Genomic DNA, 27500 nt, shown 5'->3' with positions numbered 1-27500 from the left:
ATTAACGGTAAACAAGAACAAGATGTTAGTGGACAAGAACAAAAACGTTAACCCTCTGTGAGTTTCTGAGCCAGTCAACTAGCTATTCCTGAGTGCAACTTCCAGCCATGTGGTCACTACCTCTCCTTCGTCACACTGATGTCCCACAAAGAGTGACGGAGAACTTCATCCTGTCTGGTTACCGGTTCCCAGACTACAGCCTCCTGCAGTGCCTGGTCTCTGCTTTCCGCCCCACCAACGAGACTGGAAACTTCTGGACACACTTCCTCCCTATTTTTGTCTTTGCCTTCCACTTCCTTGAGATATTTGAGTGGGAGGGAGCCCCGACTCCAGGTGACCCCTTTTTCTACCCTGCCTGGAACTACTTCATTGGAGTTTTTTACCTGTTGCTGGCCAGTAGTCTGGCGCACCTTCTCAACTCCATGTCTCTGATCATCCGCGAAATTTGCTTCTTTGTGGATTATGGAACCATAAGCGCGTACACTGTTGGTTCCTCACTGGCTTACTATTATTACATCCACCCCCAGGCAGGGATACCAAAGACTGAGGTTGGGGCACCAAACGCATCTGACACGCAGCCAGAGAGGGGAGAGTTGCCTTCATTAGTATCCTCCTCACCCTCCTCTTCCTCCACCTCTCTTTTGCCTTTCTGCTCATTCTTTGAGACCTTCTACATCCCCTGCTCATGCCTGGTAGCCATCATCTGCGTGATGACCTGCTGCAACACCAGGCAGCGCTGGAGGAGGTACCGCTATGCTGTCCGCACCCTCGTCTTCCTCCTGCCTTTCTTCATCTCTTCCACGCCGGTTTTCTACCGCCTGCTCAGCCCCTTGCCGTCACCCCCCTGCCCCACGCTGCCTGCCCCTCCTCCGCCCCCCACCATGGCCAGCTTCTTTTATCGCCACTGCTTCTGGCTTTTGGTATCGGCACTCTTCAACATCAGCAAGGTCCCCGAGCGCTTCTCCCCAGGGAACTTTGACATCTGGGGGCACAGCCACCAGTGGTTCCACTGCTGCACCTTCCTCTCCATCCTTGATGAGCTCCACATGATCAAGGTAGAGATGCGAGCCCTGCTGCTCCACCCATCGCTGGTCCTTTCACCAGCTGCACCCCCTGAACTCCCAGGCCCAACTCTCTCCTCCACCTACGGGGTGATGATGCTGTTGCAAGGATGTATAGCCTCCATCATCATCTGGTTTGGGCGGTGCGCATACCAGATTTATGCTCCTCAGCAGAAACTGCTGAAGACGCAGTGAGAAGAGCCATAGACCGCAGTACATGGCTTGGTTTGACATCGGCCATTATTTTTTCGTACAGGGCAAGATTAAGCACTCGTTTCATCATTTCACGCTTTTCATCATTTTGCTCATTTACCATTCCTCAGCGTGTGGTCCACTGCCGAGGATATAGGGCATCCTTTGATAATGCACATTTAACCAGTTTTCCATATGCTGCACACAGCTATCCATGTAGGGTTTAGTTAGAAGCATGCTGTTTCACTGTTGTACGCTAGTTGAGAGTGTTTTGTTAGACTGAGTGTTCTCAATTCAGCAGCCTTGCTCAGCCATTGTCGTCCCTAGGAACTGTGCAGTAATGCTTCCAGAGCATCTGAGAATAAGCTGGTTATTCTATCCTAAGGGGGCTCCCCTAGCACTGGGCAGTATGAAAAGCTTTCAGAGTTTTCTGAGGAAACATGATATCCTGTTAAAGCTTTTTGTTGCTGTCTCTCTGTCACACACGCACGCACGCACACACACACACACACACACACACACACACACACACACACACACACACACACACACACACACACACACAAAACTTCCTCTTACTTGTTTATGAGCCCTTTAAACAGGAAGTATAGCCGACAAGCTCAAAAAGTTTCTACCACAGTCTTTTAGAATAGAGGAAATGGTAGGGGAGTGACTCCACTGTTGATGCTGATGCACCTTATTCACTCCATGTTCCACCGGCTTCCTCTCACTGCAAAAATTCTAAACTCTGAATAATATACGAGAAACTATCCTACTCTACTGAACTTCTTTTCGTTTGTAGATGTGATTCTCCAGTGTATTCCCCAGATAAAATGTCTCAGCATGTAAAGTACTGTAACCTATGCATGGCTCATGACTGTACATTAGATGTATTGCTTATAATATGAAAGGGAGGGAGCTGATGATTTGGCAGAGCTGTGGTTTAAAAAGGAGGATTCTGTCTTTAATGGTGACTAGAGAATAAAAAGCCATAACATTTTGCTTATTTGACATATCAGCATGATCTCAGCCGGGGTTCCCCACTGGTGAGATGCATTTGCACTCAACCAACCAGATGCTTTCAGGGAGTGGTACATTAAAGGGCATTTCAAGGAGTGCAGTGAATAATTTAAGAGTGTTTTGCCTATTTTGTTAATTGGTAATCAATTATTAATGTTACCTGCTCACTCCATAGTAAATGACTGTCTACATCGGTCTTTATACTTCTCATCCTTTGCCCTTCTAACCATCACTTGCCTATAGCAGCTGGTTTGGAGGACTACTTGAATCTTTCTGTGATAGTATGAAACAGTGTAAGAAATGCCACCGTGAACGACTAAGTGCTTTTGTTGTTAGGTTCCAGTGCTGAACCTGTTTAGGCCTGTGTTCAGGGAGAATTCCAGAGTAAGGGTGCAGATCTGGCATCAGATCTTTAGTGTACATCATTGTCTGCGTCAGTGTGTGTTCACAGAAAAAAAACAGAAAAAAAAAAAAAAACGAAAAAAAAAAAACAAAAACGAACAAGCGCTCTTAACATGAAATGCTTCCTGAATGCAGATCTTTTTCTAGTGTGTACATTGTTACCTGGTAACATTCTGTCACAAATCTCTCATAATTGTATCATTAATCTCCTGTGTGACCTCATGACTTTTAGGTTGCAAATTACATCGCAAAGCACTTTTTTATCTGCCTTTTCAAAACTGCCCAAAACTAATGTCAGTCACTGTAATGGTTTATTAAATCATGGTAATATATGATAGGTTTATGACAGACTGCGCATTACCTGTAACTGTAGCTGTACATTTGCACAGTTTAAAAGAGTAGTCATTTTGAAAATAAAAGGGTTAGCTATTATCTGTATTATCTATTATCTTCACTTCTGAATGTGACTGCTACATGGGTGTCAATAATGTATGACTGTGTCTTGATTTCAGTCAGTGGTGACTCAGTTTTAGTGTTCACATGGGTATTTTGTCTCTGCTGTCTGTTTATCGCTTGCATAAAAAAACAAAATAGATGCTGTATGTATTCAGAATCACTGCTGAAAGACTGAATTGTATGTGTATGAACAATACATCATGTGTTTTATTAACCATGTTTATTTTAATAACCAACTGATAGCAGGAGACCTTTTGTTTGTTTCAGACTACCATATTACAGAAACCTCATAATGTATGAAATTCACAGTGCTTTTCGTGGTGGACATTTCAGGAGTCACGTCATATTCATTGGCACTGCTATATCTGTACACTGAGATGGCGAGTTGAATGTGAATGTGTTGATATGTTTGCCTTCCTTCAACCATCACTGAAAAGGTGTGTGGTAGCACTGGCATTGTGAGACGGGCCCTAAACAAACCATGGCGCTCTGCTGACTCTCTGAAAAGATGAATCTTCTTAGAAAGACTGTATTTGTTTTCCAGAATGGCTTGTGCAGCTAATACATTTGACATATGAAATGTGCTGTGCAAAACATAATTTAGAGTCAAATGTCCTTGTGAGAGCTTGTGCAAAGGTCACGGATGTTACAGCCATGTGTCTTCCCTTGTACTGCTACCATCGCTTGAAAACAGGGACCTAACTCTTAACATTTGAAAATAATGCACGTGTAAATTAGGAAAGAATATGAAATGCTTTAATCGCCAAGGATTTGCACAATTCTCAGAAAGAGTCACAATAGAATGCAGGAATGCTCCCCTTCATGACATCACCTGTCCTCTTTACCAGCAAGTTGGGAACCCTACATTATTATTGTTGTGGTGTCTGGTTGGAGCACATGTTTGTGGACATTGTGTCTCTTAGTTAAATAAGATTTAATTCCCACAAGTCTGTGTTACTCAAGATAGTGCATAAATTTGTTACTGTTTCTCTAGAAGCTCGTAGCTCCTAAATGATAATTTATTGGGCCTTTGTTCTAAAGCAAATGGACCTAACTGAACTACTAGAACTACTAGCTCTCAGGGTTAGACAAATAGTCAAGATTGTGGTCTTAATTCTGATTTATAACATAGATCATTATAGTTATAACTTGATGACTACTCTTGATGTCTTGATGACAGTCATTGAACTAAAGACTAAGATAATTGTATGTATAGATTATTTTTTATTTTTCACTGTATTAGAAAATAATTTCTTGGAATTAATAAATTAAAAATTTGCTGGATCAACAAAGTCTGTTTAATGAATATGTCTAATATGTATAGAATTTTTCTTTAAAATGTAGATTCGAGTAGTGACAACCCTCTTAGTAAATCAAGGAAGTTTTGATTTTGAAAAATTCATATCTTTAAAGATGTTCTCCAAGCAAAGATAAGGTGGCAGTAATCTCAAATAGGTTTGTGTGTTGAGAGTCTTTCATTGTGCAGGTGTATTTTTTGCATACATTTACATTACTTTGAATGTGTGTGTGTGCACACGTGTGCATATGCACAGGTAATTCACTTTTGCTGAGCTACAGGGGCAGCTGAGAGACAGTGCTATGTTATCTCCCTCTTATACACGAGCATCTCAAATAGGTTTGTGTGTTGAGAGTCTTTCATTGTGCAGGTGTATTTTTTGCATACATTTACATTACTTTGAATGTGTGTGTGTGCGCACGTGTGCATATGCACAGGTAATTCACTTTTGCTGAGCTACAGGGGCAGCTGAGAGACAGTGCTATGTTATCTCCCTCTTATACACGAGCATCTCAAATAGGTTTGTGTGTTGAGAGTCTTTCATTGTGCAGGTGTATTTTTTGCATACATTTACATTACTTTGAATGTGTGTGTGTGCGCACGTGTGCATATGCACAGGTAATTCACTTTTGCTGAGCTACAGGGGCAGCTGAGAGACAGTGCTATGTTATCTCCCTCTTATACATGAGCACGTGCACGCGCACACACACACACACACACACACACACACACACACACACGCACATACATACATACACACACACACACACACACACACACACACACACACATACATACACACACACATACACACTCATAGTAACATGACACTAATGGATGTTATGGTAGACTGGGATGATTGCGGTACAGCAAAAATAGACTGGGCTGTGGGAGAAAGAAATCCTGAATGAATCGGTAATAATTTTCCATTAGTCCTGTTTTGTTTGTTTGTTTGTTTGTTTGTTTAAAAACTTTGTTCCAGCATTGAATATGGCTGCTTGGATCAGCAAGTCCATCTTGTCCACTAGATGGAGACATTCAGGTAGTCATGTCCGCTGGATCCAATTCCTTCTGCTCCGTTCCAGACAATCGCAAGAGATCTGCTTCCTTCATCTCTGTCATCATCAACAGCTCCTTATCTCCTGGATGCGTGCCTACTGCATTCAAAACTGCCAGGGTGGTACCAATCCTCAAGAAGGCCACACTTGACAGCTCCAGCGTTACCAACTACAGACCGGTATCACTTCTCTCTTTCCTCTCAAAAGCCCTTGAACAAGCAGTTTATAATCAATTGTCTCTTTTTCTCACCCAGAACCAGCTGCATGATCCCAATCAATCTGGCTATAAACCGACACATTCTACAGAAACGGCCCTCATAGCAGTGACTGAGAAACTTCATGCCGCTAAAGCTGCCAAACAGTCATCTGTTTTGATTCTTCTAGACCTTTCAGCAGCCTTTGACACAGTGAACCACAACATTCTTCTGTCTGTTCTCTCCAGGCTTCGTGTGACTGGCTCTGCTTGGAGATGGTTTCAGTCCTATCTGGATGGACGGTCCTATCAGGTGACATGGACAGGATCCACATCCAAACTGTGTAGACTCTCCACTGGTGTTCCACAAGGCTCAGTATTGGGCCCCTTCTCTTTGTATACTCGTTCTCTTGGTGATATAATATCTTTTCATGGTTTCTCCTACCACTGTTATACTGATGACACTCAATTATTTCTTTCTTTTCCACCCTCTGACACGCAGGTCTCCAGACTTATCTCGGCATGCTTGACTGACATCGCATCATGGATGACAGCCCACCACTTCAAGCTCAACCCCAGTAAAACTGAGCTTCTGTTCATCCCAGGTACTCACAACCCTTACCCTGACCTCACTCTTTCCTTTGAGAACTCCCTGATATCACCATCCGAAGCTGCCTATAGCCTGGGCATAACTTTGGGCAACCGGTTGTCGTTCTCAACTCATGTTTCTAATCTAACCCGGTTTTGCAGATTCCTCCTTTGTAACATACAAAGGATTCGACCCTTTCTCTCACAGGAAGCTACCCAGGTGCTTGTGCAGTCTCTTGTGATCTCAAAGTTAGACTACTGCAACTCACTACTTGCTGGTCTTCCTCTAGGAGCCATCAAACCTCTACAACTTGTCCAGAATGCAGCAGCACCTCGAGTACTTCAAACCTCAAGTACGGCTCGGCTTGAAATACCTTGCTTCGGGTCTCATGGACGACAAGCATCGAGACTATTTTCTGTCTTGGCTCCAAGATGGTGGAATGAACTCCCGCTTGCTGTCCAGACAGCAGAGTCTCTTGCAGTCTTCAAACGCAGACTGAAGACCCATCTATTTGCAGAATATTTAAAGGACAACTGACACTGCTCCCATATTGACTGACTAAATTAATACTTATTGTAGGGTATTGTTTATGTTGTTTAACAAACTCTAGCACTTATTGTTTATAGCACATATCATTGTTTATGACAGACCTTATTTTGCACTTCTAGGTATCAGCATTCATCCCTGTATTCTACAGTATTCTAGTTCATTGGTTCATTTGATTCTAACCTACTATACTGTATATTCTATGAGTAAACGACAAAGCACTTTTGTAAGTCGCTTTGGATAAGAGCATCTGCTAAATGCCTTAAATGTGAATGTCTCAAATTCCTAATGACCTAGATATTCTAAAGGTTGATCATGTAGAATGATTTATATAGTGACATGTATAAAAGCTAATAAATTATGAGTAAATTTAAAATAAGATAATGAAATACTACTGTTTGATACTAGGGCCTTAATATTCAGCGCAACTCACACAATCACTGCATGTGTCTTAAATCTTGAGTTTTTTTCTTTCTACAAATGATCTGACTTGAACCAAAAGAATCTACTCACTGTAATGTCGTTACATTCTTTAATCATATTTTTAAAGAATATTATAATTTATTAATTACACAATGTCTCATAAGAAGTCGACAGAATTAAAAATAACAGTGATATGTACTTTCTATATACTAGACAATATTTTGCAGTGTAACTAACGAATCCATCAGGTAAAACAGAAAGTAGATAAGTGTGAACACAAAGACAGACTGTACCACTTGAATGAGTGGAATCTTTTCATTTTAACCTTCACATGTACACATCTTGGGAAAGTTCAGAAATGTTCTGGTTTTAATATTTCATTGAATAAACCCTAAATTCCCTGTTTGGGTCAGTAAAACTGAAAACTCGTTTCATTTATAGCAGTGGCACCAGGCTACATGACAATATGTCAAAAACCGCTACACTAGAAGTGCTTTATTTGTTGACCGTTCAGTTTTAAGATGAGGTTGTAATATTCAACCTGGAATATAATTAATGCTGGTTTCCAACACTGTGATTGGTAGAGCAGACGTGAGGTCAGCACTGCCGCTTCGCAAGATTGGCCAGTACCTTGTCGTGCACTGCCTTATGGAGAAGAACAAAGTCGGAAGGGCTCAAAGTGGCTTCTCCCCTTTCATCCACCTGACCCATCAGAACGTAGTTCATTCCTAAGAAAGGGAACAGTTCAGGATTTAGCTTACTTGAAAGAGCAGAGTGCATGCAGCTAGCAAAATCTCTTTTCAGACATGCCGTGGGAAGAGTGTCGTTAGAGTACCTTTACGCAGGGCGGGACACTTGGCGCACTGAGCTGTAATGGTGGCAGACATGGTTTTTCCTTTCTTGGTGATGTTAAGTCTACCTGCCTTATAGGTCTTAATAATGGTCACATCCACATCCACACTGCCATGGGCACCTGGGGTCAGCGACGTCGCCTTACCTGTCACCACTGAGAAAGAAACCGAGGCATTGACCAAGTGTGATGTCCTGAGTGAACGGAAACGCAGTTCTTGTGTATCTGCTTTGTGGAGTCTGTATAGAGGTGTATGGGCAGACGAATCAGCTTTTGTGGTTCTCCGTCTCACTTTCACACCTTTGCAGTCAGTTGCTGAAGGGCAACACTATCACTGCTCGGCTGTCTAGACAAATGGATGGGTCACAAAGTGCACCAAATGTACGACATCAATCAGGCATCATTTTCCATGACGAGCGGAGCAACTGCAGCAGAGGGAAGGGCAAAGGGAGAGATCGGGAAGCAGGAGCCTTACCGAAGTGGCTGGGACAGAAACTGGTCACAAGGGTGCCTGTTCTCCGGCATGACTGCACACAGTGTGGGTTCTGCGCTGGTGCTAAGGAGGAGGACAGATAAGAATGCAGTCGTCATGTGCACCATTCCACAAACACGCTTCTTTTAAGCAACTCATATATATATCTATATATCAGTATGCTAAGCTTCAGATCTACTCACGTTTCCTGTTTCCTGTTATGCCAGTCCTGTTATTAGTGACAGGTTTGGTCTGTGGTTTAGACGTTTTCACACTTGGCTTTGGCTTTGCTTTGGACCCTGAGGTAGGTTTTGCAGGCTTAGTGCCTGGCTTGGCTGCAGGCTTCGCTTTAGGCTTCAGTGTTGGTTTAACCTTGGCCTTCACTGTTGATTTTACTGCAGGTTTTGGGGTGACCCTGGCCACGGGTTTAGGCTTAGGTTTAGGTGTAGGCTTTGAGGGTTTAGGCTTGCTTGCCGGCTTGGGAGTTGGTCTGGGGGTCTTAGGCTTCTGTGGCCTAGATGCAGGTTTTGGTGTTACTTTAGGCCTTACAACAAGCTTAGGCTTGGGTGTAGGTCTAGGTTTGGGCACAGGTCTAACACGTCCAGCTGGACTTGTACGGGGACGAACAGGTGCAGGGTCCACTTGGGGACCAGGCGCAGTATCCAGGCCCACGGTGGCAGTCCGGGACCCACGTGAAATGCTGTTGTAATGGGCCAAGAAGCCCGAACCTGTTACACTCAGGTCAGACACAAACTGCACCAACAACTCATTCCCATTGGTCACAACAACCCTGCAGCAGAAAGAGACAACATAAAGTTATAGCAGTTTTTAATCTATAAAACCAGGTTTTTTCTACACTGAAAGGCCACTTCATTAGAGACACCCATCTAGTAGTACATTGGACCTCCTTTGGCCTTCAGAACCATGGCAATTTGACATGCCATTGTTTCAACTAGGTGCTGAAATTGTTCTGCAGGAATCTTGGCCCATGTGGCCAGGATAGCTTCTTGCAGTTGCCACAAATTGGATGGAGCTACTGACATGCTCTGACCAAACCTGCTCTATCTTGCCCCAGAGATGCTCTATAGGATTACGATCTAGGGACTCTGAAGGCCAGAGAAGCAAGGAAAACATGCTATCAGAGGGTAAACAGCTGCCATAAAGGCATGAACTTACGATGCTTACGTAAGCCCTACCATCCAAACATCCATCCACAGATTTCAGAGGACCCAGGGTGTGCCAAGAAAACATTCCTCAGACCATTACTGCACCTCCACTGGCCTGAACTGTTGACACCTGACAGGAAGGGCTCACCGATTCATGCTGCTGGTGCCAAATTCTGAGCCTCCCATCATCACGGTGCAACAGAAGTCTGGATTCACCTGATCAGGCGATGTTTTCCACTGCTCACCAATCCAATTTTTGTCCACTTTTCACCAAATGGAGTCTTGCCCTTCTTTTTCCCTTAGACAGCAATGGCACTCAAACTGGTCACCTGCTGTTACAGCTGTTTGTAGTCCAGCAGACTGAAACATGGCTCAGCGACAGTATTCCAGACGCCGCCATTCATCTGGATGGATTAGTCCCAATCCATGTCCATAGAGACAATACTCTCTCCGGCAAAAAACGTGGCGGAGGAGTATGCATTTATATCAATGAGTCCTGGTGTAAAAACTCTGTGCTTGTTGTTAAGTACTGCTCACCGCTGGTGGAGTTTGCTATTGTCAGATGCAGACCTCTTTATTTACCGCAGGAATTCACCTCCGTGTTTATAATCGCGCTGTACATTCCACCCAGTGCGAACACACGAGAGGCTCTCCAAGAGCTGTATGGAGCGATTAGTGAACTGCAGAATGTTCATCCAGATGGACTGTTTATTGTCGCTGGAGACTTCAACCACGCAAATCTCAAGTCAGTACTGCCTAAATTCCATCAACATGTGAACTTTGCAACGAGAGGAGCGAACGCGCTGGATCTCGTTTGCACAAACATTTCGGGTGCGTACCGGGCGGAGCCCTGCCCCCACCTCGGATACTCCGATCACATGTCTGTAATGTTGATTACTCCATATAGACCGATCGTCAGACGCTCAAAACCGCTTCTGAAGCAGGTGAGAACCTGGCCAGCAGGAGCCATCTCTGCTCTTCAGGGCTGTTTTGAGCAGACGACTTGGATCACGTTCAAGGAGGCTGCTAGTGACGGTGGCACTGTTAACCTGGAAGAGTATACAGCATCAGTGACTGGCTACATCAGCAAGTGCATTGATGATGTTACTGTCTCCGAAACCATCATCACACGCCCCAACCAGAAGCCATGGATGCCTGCTGAGGAGCGCATGCTACTGAGGACCCGTGACTCAGCCTTCAGAACAGGTGACAGAGATGCTCTCAGGAAAACAAGAACCAAACTGTCACGTGCAATCAGGGAAGCAAAGCGTGCACACGCACAGAGGATCCATGGACACTTCAAAGACACTGGTGACACACGGCGCATGTGGGAGGGCATTCGGGCCATTACTAACTACAGGAAAACACCACCTTCCTGTGACAGTGATGCCATCCTCCCAGATGCACTGACTTCTATGCACGGTTTGAAGCGCAGAACAACGTTGCAGTAGAAAAGTCCATCCCTCCGCAAAATGACCAGGTGCTGTGCCTGACGGTGGCTGATCTGAGGCGTACTCTGCGTGGAGTTAACCCACGGAAAGCTGCTGGACCAGACAACATCCCGGGTCGTGTGCTTAGAGAATGTGCTGACCAGCTTGCAGATGTCCTGACAGACATCTTCAATATCTTTCTGAGCTGCGCCGTGGTCCCAACATGCTTCAATACCACCACCATCGTCCCCGTGCCTAAGAAGCCCACGGTGTCGTGTCTCAACGACTACTGCCCATCGCACTCACATCCATCAACATGAAGTGCTTCGAGAGACTCATCATGAGACACATCAAGACCCAGCTTCCCCCTTCTCTAGACCCCCTGCAGTTCGCGTACCGCCCCAACTGCTCTACAGATGAAGCCATCTCTACCACACTTCATCTGGCACTCACACATCTGGATAAAAAGGGCACCTACATAAGAATGCTGTTCATAGACTTCAGTTCAGCATTCAACATCATTGTTCCTCAGCATCTGATTGGAAAGTTGAGCTTACTGGGCTTGAACACCTCCCTCTGCAACTGGATCCTGGATTTCTTGACTGTTAGACTTCAGTTTGTCCGGATTGGGAGCAGCACTTCCAACACCACCACACTGAGTACTGGTGCTCCCCAGGGCAGCGTACTCAGCCCTCTGCTGTTCACACTGCTGACTCATGACTGTGCAGCGATGCACAGTTCGAATCACATCATCAAATTTGCTGATGACACGACTGTGGTGGGTCTCATCAACAAAGACAACGAGTCAGCATACAGAGAGGAGGTGCGAGAACTGGTGAGCTGGTGTAAGGTCAACAACCTGTATCTGAATGTTGACAAGACAAAAGAAATGGTTATTGACTTCAGGAGAGCAAGGCGAGATCACTCCCCGCTTGCCATCAACGGCTCCTCAGTGGACATCGTCAAGAACATCAAGTTCCTTGGTGTTCACATAGCGGAGAACCTCACCTGGACCCTGAACACCAGTTCCATCACCAAGAGAGCCCAGCATCCAGTCCCGCACCTCCAGACTGTGCAACAGCTTCCTCCCAGAAGCCATTAGACTCCTGAACTCTGGCTAACTCCAATTCCAATTCAGATTCCAAAATGGGCACTTTTATGCATGCTTATAGACAGTCTCTCTCTCTCACACACACACACACACACACACACACAAACACACATTCATATCTATACACACACTCACACATTGTTTTGCATCGGACTAGTGCTGAAGACAAACCTCACACAAATAACTTATGCACTCCTGTTGCAGTCTTGCACATTATCCTACTTGCTGCTAGAGTACTGTACTAAACCAGCGCTGTACTCTGAACTGTTCTGGCTGCTACCGGTGACTGCTATGTTCAGGGTAGCATGTCACTGATTGCTATGCACAACTTGCACTACATATGCCCAGTAATGTGTACTGTACTAAATAATTGCACTGTCTACTCATTTTGTAGTTGTGCTGTCCTGTATTTATTATTGTTTATTTAATGTTTATTTAATGACATTTTGCACTATATTGGACTGTTTGCACTTATGTAGCATGTTGTCTGTTGTTTTTGTGTTGCACCATGGTCCTGGAGGAACATTGTCTCGTTTTTGTTGTGTACTTGTATATAGCTGAAATGACAATAAAACCTCTTTGAACTTGAACTTTGAACCCATCTGTGCTAAGGAACGATGAGTTGTACATTTGGACACATTAGCTGGAACATCAGCGTTGTATTCAGATGCAGTTTGCTTGACTCTGCACCGCCTGTTTGTCAGAATGATTCTTAACATCCTCCTCTGGTCCTCACTGAGTTGTTTACATCTCCTTTTGGATCCTACAGGATCCCCTTTTGCTGGATGCTTCTCCTGGATCATACCACTATCACTACACTGTCAGCACCCCTGCATGAAGCTGGCAGTTTTTGAAATACTGGCCTTGGCTAGTCTAGCCCCAAAGTCACTCAGATCGCTCAGTTTTCCCATTCTAATATGGATTCACAGAAAACAATGGCTTTTATGCTGCACTCCAGGATCATGTCTAATTTCCATACAGGTAAGTTCAAATCATGAATGGGCAGGCATCTCTAATAAAGTGGCCTCTAATACACCTCTAATAAGCTGTATATATCATTTCCTTTCTTTTCAAATCCACTTTGACCTGTAATCATATTCTGAGCTCAGATCAATTTCCTTTTTCAATGGATAAGTGCTCATATGTAACGGGAAATGAGTCTACTATTGTGGCACCCAGACACATTCAGCTTTAAGTTGTGACACTGGCAATGTGAAGTCAGAAAGATGTCAAAAATGGGAAAAACTCTAGAAATCCACCCACCACGTTTGACCTACTGCAGACAAAAAGAAACACGCAGAATGAACAGCACGATCATGGGCTGAAATATCATGTGCCCAGACGTGCTATGAAGGTAACTTAAGGAAGGGCAGTGAGAGACTCACTCCGGGGGCGAGTCTCCGCAGAATTTGCCTATACGCCGAGAGTTGTCTGTTTCACCGCCGTTGAACAGTGCCACGTAGTCATAGCGACAGTACATGTCTGCCTCCAGGTCCAGCTTTTCAAATTTCACTTCAATGATCTGGGGGAATGATTATATGCACAGATGCACAAACATGCACGCACACACACGCACACACACGCACACACACGCACACACACACACACACACACACACACACGTTTGATATTAATTAATGTTTGTCTTTATGCTTAGCTATATGTAAAGCTCTGAGCAGCTTTGAATGGTGAGGTGGCACATGAAGGCATAAAGAGTCAATTATGCAACTTTTAATTTGGGGGCATGCGTCCACAGCCTGAGGGAATACATGCTCCTTTCCTACTGGCTCCTTCTCTCTCTCTCACACACACACACACACGCTCCATAAACACAACCTATCAATGGGGTCTCTCAGCTTCAGACGTCACAAACACACCCCTGAATACATACATTCGCACAAGCCAGTACACCGATTACTATATCCTCTTCCCAAATCAGATATCAGATCCTGCTGGAAAAGCCAACAGAGAAATTCGCAGTTTCCTGCATCCATAGCATATAAGCAATGGCACACGAGCAGGGGTAGAAGGGGTTGAATAATGTACCAAAACCTGTACCAAAGTTAACATTCCACCTGGAACTTGAACATACCGTATGCTTTTTGGAATGCTGTCTGTGAGTGCACTCAGGAAGCATGGTGACTGGTGCAGAATTGTGTCCGTCAGTCCTCCGCGGCCTGACACCTGTGCCCAGGCCACACTCCACAGACTAACATACGTGCTCAGACCAACTCCTGATTGCACCCCTCCACCCCCACGTGCGTATGCTAGCCTATGAGATCATTTTTGCATTAACAAAGCAAAATAGTGCAACTCTGTCATGCCTGGAGAATCAAAACATTCTGGCTGCACAAATGGAGTACAAAAGGAAACTGCAAAAGGAAGGAAACACACCGAAAACAGAAAGATTCATTTTTAACATTCATTGACTCAGGACAGTCATCCACCAGTAAGTTATGATGGCGCTCGCTAATGCCATTGCTCGACAACAAGAAAGGTACCTCATCCAAAACACCCTCACTACGTTCTAATATAACAAGATGGCAAAAGCATCAATGACACTGGTAAATGGCAACAACAGTTACAAATAAAAGAAAGAGGACCATATCAGGTCAAATGAGCTGATTTCCCCTCTGAGGCAAATGGGAAATTGTAGACTATGGCTTGTTTATTCAATAAGCAAGGATGATATGTTTTGCTTTTTGTTGAAACCTTTTTTGGGTAAGTGGGAGAAAATCATCTCTGGTAAGCAAGGACGGATTTGACATTTTTGGGGCCCCAAGCGAAGCTATGTCTGGGGGCCCCCAAGAGTCCTGATTAGCTAGCTAGTTAATGAGGGTATCTCATTGGTGTCAAACAATGAAAGAAAGAATGTATTTAGTCATTTTTGTTTGTTTGTTTGTTGTTTTCTTTCAGCCAACTACTTGTGGCCAGCAGGGGGCCATCTGATCTCTGGGGCCCCACGCATTTACATGATTTACGTGGTGGTAAAGACCACCACTGCTGCTAAGGGATGTTGTAGACAGGCAAAATACGATATATACTTAGTTCCCACGGAGGATGTAGGAGGTTTTCTTGAATGGAAAGAGCTGATCAACTGACCGTGTAGGAGGTTTTCATGAATGGAAGGAGCTGGTCATGGGGTTGACCTCCCAAAATACAACAAATGTGCAAAACCAGCAGAAAGTATGAGACTATGCATTGGCAGCAAGTGTTTCAGTGTTTGTTGAGTTTAGTCAGAGCAATGACCATGCAAACTTTAGCATTCTAATGGCACAGACAGTAGTTGTTTGAGCACAACAATGGAAATTTCCTCAAACCTGTAGAAACTATAGGTCTTTCTGATGACCTTATGGCTGAACACATTAGGAGGAAATGCATTTAAGGAAATGCATGTTCATTTTGGCAAAGAAATTCAAAATGAAATTGCAGCAATGCTGTCCTTTCAGATTCAGAATGAAATTCTCATTCCCAAGTCAACAAAACACTTAATCATATTTTACACCCGACATGAGCTGAACTGAACAAATAGTTGATTGTACATTTTCTTACAGCAGGGGGAAGCAGCGTGGATATTAGAGAATATTTTTTATGAATTCACAAAGCGAACAAAATCAGGGCCTGGAATGATTGGTTCTGGTGCAGAAAGAGAACTGAGTATTGAGATTACGGATTTGAGAAGTCAGGGCTATGGATCGACTATGAGAGGTAAACAAAGTGGTGTAGACAGTGCTAGACATCCGACGTGTCCTGTGCTCTCTGAGTGTGGTAGTTGGCCTTATGTCGCCTGCAGGCTGTGGACTTCTTTACAGCAGTGCAGGAGTTTTTCCCACGTCTCACTGGGAAGTGTGGAGATGAGACCGCATGGGACAGCATGGCTTTCCCTCCGCAAGCTCAAGCCCGTCCGACTCCTGTTACGAGGGGCGTATGTGATGCTCTGCTGTCAGTAGCAACAGTCACCAGTCTCACTAGTGCACGTGGAGTTAAAAGGAGCTGTGAACTAAGAGGCATTGCAGCTAACATCAAAACCTACATTCATGCGCTCCGGCACTGCACGGTGTGACATTTTGAGTGAGATTAATATTAATGGCAAAACACTACAGACAACAAATGTCGACTCATCTCATGCAGTCACTCAGCTGAGCGTGACTAAGCGATTCCTTCTTGACCACCACACAGACAGCAATTTAGAGAAAGTGAGGAGTTGCAAACAGAATCCCGCTTTCCTTTGCAGCGTGCAGCATGACCAAGAACGAGGAAGCGGGTTTCTTTAACCAAATGCTGGACTGTGCTTTTAATTCTGTGGAAGTGTGTTTTTCTCAACTCCAGGATCATGGGAACATGGCTGGTGTGTTGTATGGTGTTCTGTGGATCAAGGAGAGGACAGCTGAGCCAGTTCTAGGATGCACCACACTGGAAGAAGTACTGGTGCGCAGGGGCTCGAGTCAGGCTGACAGGCGAGAGCTTTTTGAGGCGCTAACAGCTTTGAACAGACGTCTGGCTGATAGAACTAAACCACCTGATGCACTTGTGTTCCTCACTAACAATGGGATGGAATCGGTTTGTCCAGAAGAGTACATCTCACACTTCTCGTCTCAGTGTCTTCAGGAGAACGCAGCTTCACAAAGTTTAAACTGATAAATACCTACACAGTCCAATGGAACATTACAGGCTTAACAGACTACAATTTATGTAGAACATGAACTGATTTATCTGTGAGAACTGATAATAGAAGTAGCAGTTATGACTTGCTTCGACGAAGTTCAGTCACAGACACTTTAAAAAAGCAAGAATTGTTATGCTCTGTAATTAGAATGCTGACTGTACAGGTTGTGTACAAGTGTTCACTGAATCATACAGGCCAAGAACGTACTGCGAAACACAAACGTGCATCATCGTACAAGGGACCAATGGCTATATTCGGAAAAATGTCAGTGTATTTATATTTCATCTTAGTTTTTTCAGCTGATGTATCCTTTGTTATGTTTTCAGAAGTAAAAAGGTTACTATGAGAATTATATGAGGCTATGGCTTATTTCCAGGCATGTAGCTCAATTTATATTGAATATTTGTTATCATACCCATGCACTCACCCTACAATTTTCTGATTTTTGTTTGTTTGTTTTTTGTAAGGTAGTTAAGAGTAATACAGAGATATCTAATTGGCAGTGATGTGGCTTATGTTATATATGATGTCATATATACATATGACATTCTCTAATGGCACCCCCCCCGCCCCGCCGGATGTCCTGCACTACGGCTCAGAGAGCAGAGTAGTTCACTCCGCTATGTGTATGTGTGTGTGTGTGTGTGTGTGTGTGTGTGTGTGTGTGTGTGTGTGTGTGTGTGTGTGTGTGTGTGTGTGTGTGTGAAATAAATGAGAAAGAGGCAGTGCATAGAGGGATTTGCAATGAATTTGTGAGGGGCTCTTAAATGTGCTCTATCTGTCTAACAACTACGTAGTTGTGGATCTAGAATATTTGGTATTTGGAACCGGATAACTGAAGCGATGATGATTGAACTGTGCCTATGTGCTCTTGCACCTGTTTTATAGCCTACTTAATGAGTGTTGAAGTGTATGAGCATGCTAGCACCACAGTATTTATTTTGTGTGCAGGAGGTATTTTGTGTATGGTTGCCTATTGCGGTATTCACCTAGAGCTGCAAATTGGCATGTGCCCTGCCTGCAGCACAGCTAAAGTGTGAGGAGAGAGCAGAGATACGAGGAAGAGGTGTGAAGTGAAGCTTGGCACACCAACCATGTTGGTTGCCACTGAGATATGCCAAGAGCAGCTGATGCCTGCTGGGTAGTCCAAATCTGGCCAGTTTGGAGTCTTCACTGATCCCTGGTGTGCCGTCAGCCTGCCACCACAGAACTGATTATCTGTGGGCATAGAAAGAGAGAGAGAGAGAGAGAGAGAGAGAGAGAGAGAGGGAGAGAGAGAGAGAGAGAGAGAGAGAGAGAGAGAGAGAGAGAGAGAGAGTTCCTTCTGTCTGGTGGTCCTGAGGCTAATTAACCTACTAACCTTTAACATAGACGACCCAAAGATCTGCACTGCGCAATTTCAATTTAGAGCAATCCATATGATCAGACAGGGTAAAAACGGTATGTTTAGAACACTGTAAAAAAAAGTAAAGTTGCAAATATCTTCATTGTCATAAACATAAAGAAACATCCTAGTCAAATATGGGCTCACTGACCAGAGTCAAGCCATAGAAAAGCGCACATAAAATAAATCTTAGTTTCAGTGAGGTAGAGAAAGAAGTGAAGTTGCTCTATGAAACATTTGAAGGGAAAAAGAAAACCCCAGCAACATAGACCCAATATCCCCCAATGTCTCCCAATATCCCCCAATATCCCCCAATGTCTCCCAATGTCTCCCAATATCCCCCAATGTCTCCCAATATCCCACAATGTCTCCCAATATCCCCCAATGTCCCCCAATGTCTCCCAATGTCTCCCATGTCTCTCAATGTCTCCAAGTATCCCCCAATGTCTCCCAAGAGGGAGATATTGCTCCAATAGATCACAGCCTGAGGGTAAGTAAATAACCCACTCTCTTAAAAACAGGTACACACAAAGACCTGCATTCTGTCATAATGTATATATTGCAATTGTCATGTAATGGAAATGCCATTAAAGGGCTGTTGAATTTGTTAAAATTAGTTAAAAAACAAACTCAGAAAGAATGAGAGACAGAATGATTTTGTACCAAGTAATAGGTGACAGTACCAATTAAATATTCTGTACTGTAATAAAACACTAGTGGAAAAACTCAGGTCACAGCAAGCACAACCTAAAACCAAAGAAGCAAGAATATCCAACCATCCACATGTGGCTTCCCTCCGCTGAAGAAGGCCAGGAAGCCTCTCCCGCCCTTGCTGGAATCCGACGCCATCTCCAGCATCATGGTGTTGGAGGTGGAGATGAGCGCGCCGGGCCGGAACGTTCCACAAAAACGTCCGAGCTTCTGCACCGTGTATGAGTGCCCATTATACACGTCCACGTAGTCATAGCGGCATGTGGGATCAGCCTCCAAGTCAAAAATGCGGAACTGCAGCATAACCACGTGACCCTCTGGGACCTGGTGGCGGAGGGTGTGGCTCAGCAAAAAAGCTCTCACGTTTTGTGCTCTGACAGATGGTGTGTCTGATGTTACACAGTCTTTGTATATCATAGGGAGCATTTTTCAGGTCATGTGTCTGTGGTTCAGCTTCTCTGTGTGTGAAGTCTATGTATGCGTGAAATGTAACGCAGTTCTAAATTGACAGAGCTGTAACATAGAGAACTCACAGTGATGTACCAGGTGCATTTGGAGTTGGGTTTGTAGTGAGTGGGGAAATCTTCACTAGCTACGAATCCTGACTCTGTTGCTAAATGACCCCCGCACAGGAAAACAGGCCTAGAGAGTGAGAGTGAGAGGACAGAGAGTGAGAGTGAGAGGACAGAGAGAGAGAGAGAGAGAGAGAGAGAGAGAGAGAGAAAAAGAGAGAGAGGAAGAACAATTTAATGAGATTTAATTTTACAGTTGCAAAAACAACGAAAAGAAGCAGCAATCTAGGAAGGCGGGCTTCTACACACACACACACACACACACACACACACACACACACAAACACACACCCATGCACGCACACACACACCAAAAAAACCACACAGGACAAACCTCTGAACAACAGCTACACTATGTTCCAAAATGTTAGGCAGGGCAGCCCATGTACACTGTATACTTTAAACGACTGGTGAAATATGCATTTGGTCACTGCACCAACAGAATATATTCTTTTTCAGCCTCTCTCCATTTTCTAAAATTAACATTAACATTTATTCAAATGAGTATGTAATCAAACGTATTTCTTTTCACATAATTTCAGTTTAAAACCCTTTGACCTATATCTTGTGCAAAAACCCAGACTGTGAGAAGATTCTTGATAAACGTGCCATTACATTAACTCTGTCATTCTTTCATTACACACGCACCTGCGCACACACACACACACACACACACACACACACACACACACACACACACACACACACACACACACACACACACACACAGACACAGACACACAGACACATCAAACACTCAATGCTAACCAAAAATATTGGTGTCATCAAAGAGCTGCTGTCTGTATTTGAAGGCCTCTCACATCTTTATCTGGGATTGAGCTATAAAGAAACATTTATGCATCATGAAGGGAGAGAAGAATGAGATGTGATGCTTTGCTGGGCATGTAAACATGTAACCCATGTTTACCCACAGACATCTTACTTGGACTAATTTGTACATCACAAAACAGCCTCATGCTTAACTGGTGGAACTTGGTGGAACTTAACTGGTTAACTTTGTTACCCCTGTTTAAAGGCAGGTGAATGTGGATATAGTTTTGGAAGGGGGTTTTAAGGGAGTAAACCTCAATTAGGCTTGCAAGACAGACATTAAATAGACTAGTAAGCATATATATATATATATATATATATATATATATATATATATATATATATATATATATATATATATATATATATATGAAATTGCATTTTAGAAGCATGATAAATGTTTATTACATTTTTATTCCAATTTCTGTAGATACATACAGTTTTATTAGATATTTTTTAAATAGTTCACAAAAAGATGTTCAGATGGAAGTAAACTAAATCATGTTAATTGTGTTTTGCTACTTCACAGCAAAGATCAGAGCCCAAACTTGAATTGCTGTAAGAAAGTACATAAAACAGGCGATGTGAGCTCTAACCATGTTGGCAAAGCCTGAGAAATACATTTATTCCTTTTGGAGAACATTAAAAACAAAGTTGAAACAAAGTCCTTAGTTCTGAACTAGCCAACTAATTCAGTTGGCACCATCAGACGTGAACACCAGAGTCTGAATGTATTTAGTGAATGCATGCATTCACATTCACTCTTCTTCTGTCCCTTACACACACACACACACGCTCAAACACACGCTCAAACACACATTTACTCACCTGGTGAAGTTGGTTTGGCTTTGTCCATTCACCCATCGGAAGCCCAAAAACAGGAGGCTCACACCCCACACACACACACCACCTCTCATCCTTCCTTTCAGTCAGAAACAAACAGGGGTAAAGCAGGAGAGCTGACTGGAGGAGGAGACTCTAGAGGAGGAGGAGAGAGAAGGAGAAAGAAGGAGTGAAGGGAAAATGAGGAGTAGATGGGGACAAAGTAAGAATGATTCCAGATGCCATTTGTTTTTGGAATGAATACCCAGGAAACATATTCATGAATAATACCGTAACAAGCCAATAACCCTGCTTTTGCACTGAATTGCAAATATATTCAGCCATTTCACATAAATGCACGTGTAGCATATCTCTTCAAATGAAGGAATGTATGTTTTTAGTGAGTGTAAGGTTCATGTGTGAAATACATATATTTGGATCACGAGCAGAGAATGTGCTGCTCTGTATCTATCTGTCGTCAGCCCCACTGCCTGCATATCTGTTCTTCTCTGGGCTTACAGTGGTGGACACCCTTTTTCTATCTTCAGGTTATGGGCACTGAATCTGAGGCTTGTCGTTAGGACTTTGGAAATGTTAATGAGATAATCTGCTAAAATGCATTAGATGTTCAATAGTTTATAACGTTATAATTTATTAGCTGAAGAAATGTCAATGGATGCTTTTATTAATATATTCATTTTTGTGGGTTTTGTCTTTTAATTAGGAGTGGCTCCTTTTTTATGAGTTCAGATATTCAGATACTCTGTGAGAAGTTTGGGTGTGCCTTGGATAAGTGTGAACGGCATTTAAAGGATTTTTTTTTTAAACATGGGCAGGGAAAGAGAAAATTCTCTCTCTCTCTCCCTCCCTCCTCCGAACCCACATCATATCTTCAGCAAGAAAGTGGTTCTTAACATAAACACTCACGAACAGGGTCGGCGCCAGGGATTTTCTTTCGCTGGTTTTACGGGGTTGCTTGTCTTCAGGGAAGGAAAACGTGAAACGTGCGCACGTACATATACAACGCCATTCAACACAAAGCGAGACTTTCAGCTCCCAAGGCAGGGGAACACATCTCCGAGTACAACGTGGACGCTTATGCAGTAGAAAACCATCCACCATCATATCGCTAATGCTAAGTTACAAATAAAAAATAAAATAAACGGTCTTTTGACTATTCGTGATTTACCTGATTATTACATTTTACTTTTGATAATTAACTACAATTGTTTGAACAAAAAACCAAGACAATACAGACCTTTTAGAAATATAGCCTAAATTATACTATTACTTTTGATAGTTAAGTAACTTTCAGTGCGGGTTTTTTATTTATATTATTAGCTATATGAATGCTTGACTTAGTGTACGTTTATGGGCACATTTGTTCTGTTCCTGTTGGAGTTTGGCGTCACAACACAAACCAAGGCCACTTTCACAAGAAAGTGTATTATTAAACCAGCTTTTATGGCCCCTATCATTATCGTCCCATGTTTGTGTCCCTTCATGCATGTGTTCCAATTAAATGAAGTGTTCTCTCTCTGTGTGTGTGTGTTGCAAGTGCCACAGCGTTTGCGCCTGAAAAAAAACACCACATCCATGTCAGGGGCTTTTTAAAGCTCTCTGCACATTCTTGTCTTAAATTGGATGAGGATGAGGTTTCGAGCAAAAACTCACTTCCTCTTTGCTTCTCAGTCCTAAACACGCTTACTTCAATGTATTATTCAACACTGAAAAATGTAACAAAGCTGAACAATATTTGATTTTATTTCATTTTTTTTCCATACAAAGAAATTCACAAAAATACTTACAAACTGCTCAGGACCACAGAAGCTTCATACAACATAATTAAAACGGAAGGGAGACTTAGACAGAGAGAGCGGTCTCCCTGGTCCTAAGCTTTCTCTACAAAGTCGCTGGTGTTTTCTAAGCCTATCATTTGCTTCTCTGATTGCCAAGCTCCTAGAACCTAAGCCAAGCCACTACAGTGAAACAGGGACCACACAGACATCTCAGCATCCACCTCCCAGACCTTCGTACTAGGCTAGGAGTGGCCTTTTACCGGCCATGCTGCTTGGTTGTAGGCTTCAGTGCACCTCTTTTACCAGGGATGTCAGTGGCCGTTTTAGTTACTATTGTAGAACTTCCAACCCCTGCCATCAATATGAAAAGGGAGATGAAAACAATTAACCAATCAAAACAGGCAAGAAGAGTAAATAGCGTCAGTTTTACCCAATTAAGCTTAACTGTCTCTCTGAGATACAAGTCAGAGGATGTTTATTAAAAACACTGCTGCCCATTTAAAGAAAAGACATCGAGTTATACAACCGTGGATTAAACAGATATCACAGAAGGTACAAATAATCTTTTTGACAGAACCAACATCAATGATGTATACAAAAATATTCATAAACCTTCTAAAAATAAAATCAAGCTGTGTACTTCTCTTGTGTAAATTTGGTCGAAATGCACATGTAAATTACAGATCAAACGTCTGTAAAGGCAGTGACATCCACCCAAAGCCTGCCAGCATACATGACTGCATAAATTCCCTCCTGCTAAGTGGTGCTACACACAGATCTACTTGTCACGTCACTGTAACGATTCGAACGAGGCCGGTCGGGGCTAGTCCTGTGGACTCTCCAGGCCAGAGATGAAAGCAGGAGTGTCCCATTTACTCTTTCATCCAAAACGTCATGAATTCATAGACTGGACGTGTCCCCGGGCAGCATGCAGAGTGATGATGTCACAGTCTTACAATAAAGTGGCCATTTAAGTTTCACATTCAACATCTGTCGCTGTCAGCCTTGAATCACTAATGATCTGCATTCAGCTATACAAATAAATACAGAGCTTTGATTTGTGTAAAAAAACAAATGAAAGCATCGATTTAGATCAAGAGCATATGGCACAATGCCATAATCCTATCCTTCACAGTGTTCTTGGTAACACTTGGAACATTTTGTAGCGATTGACTTTTTGTGCCCAAAAGGTCAGCAGGTTTAACCCTGCAGTCCTTGTTTAAATGCACAAATGTACAATTAGACTGCTAACCATGACCAAAGGAAAAGTCTGCCTAGCATCAGGATTTAAGGGGAGTTGTGCATTTTAAATGGTCACATATGCTGATAATCAACATTGATTTTAAAACCATCGTTCCCAGCTGACGATAGCTAATAACGTCCCCGTCAGTGGGTCATGTCCGTGACGTTTCCCCCTTTCGCTTCCTCCTCCATTCGTAAGGTAACTTCCTGTTCCTCAGCCGCCATTTCCTGGTCATTGCCCTGCGTTGCCATGGTGAGTCTCTTTTTCCTTTCCCCTCCTTCACCTCTCCGATGCGGCACTTCCCTGTGCGCTTCTGCCTCTCCCACCTCCATGCCAGCGTCTGGCTGGGCTTGCTTGTCAGCAGTGGAGCCCTCTTCCGTCCCCTCCAGCATGCTGCACAGCTCCATCTCATGGATCTCCACGTCGAACGGTGCCGCGGGTGGCCCTGATGGGGGGGACCTGCAGCCCACGCACACCTGCAGGGAAAGAGACCAAGGACAATGTGGCTGCCCACCTGTACAGTTCCCAAACGCTGACCCACAGTGCCGCGATGGATGTGCGCAAATCAAAAGTACAGACGGCCCTGGGGTGGTGTTCAGGGTGACGGCTGCCTTGTGGCGCGAGATGCGTCATAGCAAGTGCTACGGTGTCAGGCTGCAGCGTACTCACGGATACGTTGATGGGGCGCGGCAGGCGACCCGTGCGGATCCAGGGGTGGACCAGGCTCAGCTCACGCTTCTGTTCCTCACTGAAACGGGGCTGCTGCTTCTGCATGGCTCGCAAAGCCACACGGTCTTCACTCAGCACACTCTCTCTGTCCCTGTCTCACACACACACACACACACACAGACACACAGACACACCAAGCCAGACGTTCATGTGTAAATGCATGCCACACAGCCTTTTGCACGAACACAGAGCGGGCGTGCTGCTGTGCGTCATGCACATACTGTGGATGCCGCATTCTAAATGTGCCTCTCGGCTAACGCCCACGAGGTGGGCGCCTACGTGTTTGTTCTCCAACCTGATGGGCAGCTGATAGGTCATCATGATCTTCTCATCTGTGTTGGCCATGAGCAGCCAGATGGGATCCTGCAGGACGCATTTGATGAACTGTGCCTCTCCGCTGCCCCCTGCTGTCTGCTTACGAGAGTGGTCGTTCTCCGATGAGTCTATGCTCCCGAAGTACTTGCTAGTGTGACTGCTTTGACTGCTTCCTTTAAGTGGACCAAGACATCAAGGCATTCACAGATCTGTTCTGCTTGGGCTCAATATTACTGAGAACACTATAAACACAACATTCAGAGAAGTCCTGAATTTTATTCTACAGCTACACGAACACAACTAGAAATGTGCAATATCCATAGAATTAAACAAAATGTACTTTATTTATAAGCATTTTAACTGTTAATATAACTCAGCAGTTATATTAAAATAATAATCTGGTTTTAGTGATTTTCTAACAATCACTGTTGAAGGACTCACTAGTTCCACTCCCAGACAAGCTGCAGCCATTGGAGCCTGACCCAGAGCCCGAGGACCCCGTGCCTGAGGACCCGGAGCCCGAGGCGGCGGAGCCGGTGCCCGAGAATGAATCCTCCTGCAGCAGCAGGTCCAGCAGGTCGCTTGAGGTGGACATGGCGTCCTGGTTCGACTCGTTGGCTTCTCCCTGAGAAGAGGAGCAGTTCCCATACAGCTAAAAGAGCAACCAAGAAGAAATGCAGCATTTTAGAGTCTCAGTTCAGTCACTGAGAGCAACTGCAGTGGTTTTTCCTGGGCGAGATCCGTCACATGAAGGCAGTTTAAACCATAGTTTCCACTATACTATAACACATTTTTAATTTGGAATAAACAATGTGCTTCCTTACCAGTTTTAAATTTTAAAACACAAAGTTTCTGTTTTAATTTAATTCTTCACATATTCCAGAAACGAGCTTTAGATTTCTCTTACATTTTCATTCTCTTTGGGATCCTCTCCGGCGCTTCTCTGATTGGCTGGCGCCTGTCCTCCAGCCCCGCCCCCTTGTCCACCCGCAGGAGGAGTGGCCTGTTGCCCAGGGGCCAGTGCCGTCACCGCCTCCAGCCGATTGGTAGGTGCCTCCTCCAGCTGAAGTAGGTTTAGAGGGGAGGAACATCTTGACTGGAAAAGGGGCGACTCTGCTCCCTCGGCCCCTCCCTCACGCTGGCTGCAGGACTGGGGGGTGCTACAGGGGGATGGTGCCTGCTGGGTCAATGCTGCCGTCTGAGGCGGAGCTGGAGGGGTGGTGCCGAGTGCATGGCACGGGAAAGCCAGGTTTGGGTTGTAGAAGGGCTGGTGGATGGCTGCCGGGCTGGGCTGTGCCATGGAAGTGCCCATTTGTGGGAACATGTAGTTGGGAAGTACCAACGCCATCATGGGGGTGACCATGGGGGGCGCCATCTGTGGATTCTGAAGGGGGAAGCGAATGCCAGGCTGCATGGAGGGGTCCGTCATGGGGTGGGTGAGCGGCGGGTAGAGGGGGTAAAGTGGCAGCATGCCTGGGGGGTAGGGTACAGAGGGGAGGCTGCTCTGTGAGCCCACTGAAGGAGGCCAGGAAGAGGAGGTGGTTGGAGGACCCAGTGGGAAAGAGGAGTTGGGGGCTCCATCTTGTATGGGAGCCCTGGACGAGAGGCCCCCGGCTGCGTCTGTAGGGCTTATCGTGCTCCCCTGTTCGGAAGTCTCCTGGTGTTTCAGTCTCTTGCCACCTCTACCACGCCGACGACCACTGCCGTCTACCGCAGGGTAATCCCGTGAACAACGCACACCTGAGAGAGAGAGAGAGAACCTCTGTAAGTGACAGCCAACAAGCGGTATCTCGTACGTGCCTACGGACGTTAACTCTGTGCATGTAATCGTACCTCTAGTGAGAGGCGTAGTGGTGTGGTGCCGGAGTGCTGAAGCAGGGTCAAACACACGAAGCTGACTCAGATCTCTAAACCGACACATGAAGTTCTGCTCCTCTTGCTGAGTGTGTGCAGAGAGCACCTCCTTGGTCAGGCCCAGCCTTCCTCCTCCTCCTCCTGCTCCTCCTCCTCCTCCTGCTGCTGCTGCTGCTGCTCCACCTGCTGCCCTCCTGCCATCCCTTTCTGCAGTGAGTGCAGGACTGGGTGGAGTGGGCGGAGGAGGCAGAGACGGGGCGGTGGCAATAGTGGGAGGAGCAGGGAGTTGAAGGACGGGCGGGGCAGGA

At 44.6% G+C, this 27500-nt stretch overlaps 3 protein-coding genes across 5 annotated transcripts in view; 1 reads left to right on the top strand and 2 right to left on the bottom strand.

The window, feature by feature from the left end:
* paqr9 (progestin and adipoQ receptor family member 9) overlaps positions 1-4475 on the top strand; it is a 5783-nt gene extending 1308 nt beyond the window's left edge. The window contains exon 1 of the mRNA XM_027003768.2: positions 1-4475. This exon is cut by the window's left edge and continues 1308 nt beyond it. Coding sequence (XP_026859569.2) covers positions 108-1256 — 1149 coding nt within the window. The 5' untranslated portion in view covers positions 1-107 and the 3' untranslated portion in view covers positions 1257-4475.
* Positions 4476-7017: 2542 nt separating this feature from the next.
* On the bottom strand, positions 7018-21347 carry pcolceb (procollagen C-endopeptidase enhancer b). The gene is made up of 9 exons (XM_027003819.2): positions 21259-21347; positions 19561-19669; positions 19093-19351; positions 18026-18150; positions 13652-13788; positions 8763-9349; positions 8563-8643; positions 8073-8243; positions 7018-7965 (listed from the first exon to the last, which is right to left on the bottom strand). Exons 1-9 carry the CDS (start codon positions 21345-21347, stop codon positions 7835-7837), a joined length of 1689 nt encoding a protein of 562 aa, XP_026859620.2. The 3' UTR covers positions 7018-7834.
* Positions 21348-22989: 1642 nt separating this feature from the next.
* The window catches only part of per1b (period circadian clock 1b), a 22821-nt gene continuing 18310 nt past the window's right edge, over positions 22990-27500 (bottom strand). For 2 of the 3 annotated variants that reach the window (XM_035519662.1, XM_027003776.2), the window contains exons 14-19: positions 27172-27500; positions 26246-27078; positions 25780-25990; positions 25319-25511; positions 24964-25114; positions 22990-24770 (exon numbers count right to left, since the gene is read on the bottom strand). The exon at positions 27172-27500 is cut by the window's right edge and continues 34 nt beyond it. In XM_035519662.1, coding sequence (XP_035375555.1) covers positions 24438-24770; positions 24964-25114; positions 25319-25511; positions 25780-25990; positions 26246-27078; positions 27172-27500 — 2050 coding nt within the window. In that variant the 3' untranslated portion in view covers positions 22990-24437. The remainder of the gene's footprint in view (positions 24771-24963; positions 25115-25318; positions 25512-25779; positions 25991-26245; positions 27079-27171) is intronic. The other variant, XM_035519663.1, reaches the window with a different exon arrangement.

Source organism: Electrophorus electricus, chromosome 19 (genome assembly GCF_013358815.1).
Source record: "Electrophorus electricus isolate fEleEle1 chromosome 19, fEleEle1.pri, whole genome shotgun sequence".
NCBI lineage: Eukaryota > Metazoa > Chordata > Actinopteri > Gymnotiformes > Gymnotidae > Electrophorus > Electrophorus electricus.
Note: the sequence above shows the minus strand (reverse complement) of the source record. Positions and strands in the feature narration are given on the sequence as shown.

Coding starts and splice junctions, on each gene's coding strand:
- pcolceb (XM_027003819.2), bottom strand. CDS start 21,347: ATGAGAGGTGGTGTGTGTGTGTGGGGTGTGAGCCTCCTGTTTTTGGGC. Junction 9,350..13,651: donor TGCGGAGACTCGCCCCCGGA/GTGAGTCTCTCA, acceptor TTTCTGCTGCAG/GGTTGTTGTGACCAATGGGA. Junction 8,244..8,562: donor TTTCTGTCCCAGCCACTTCG/GTAAGGCTCCTG, acceptor TTTCTTTCTCAG/TGGTGACAGGTAAGGCGACG.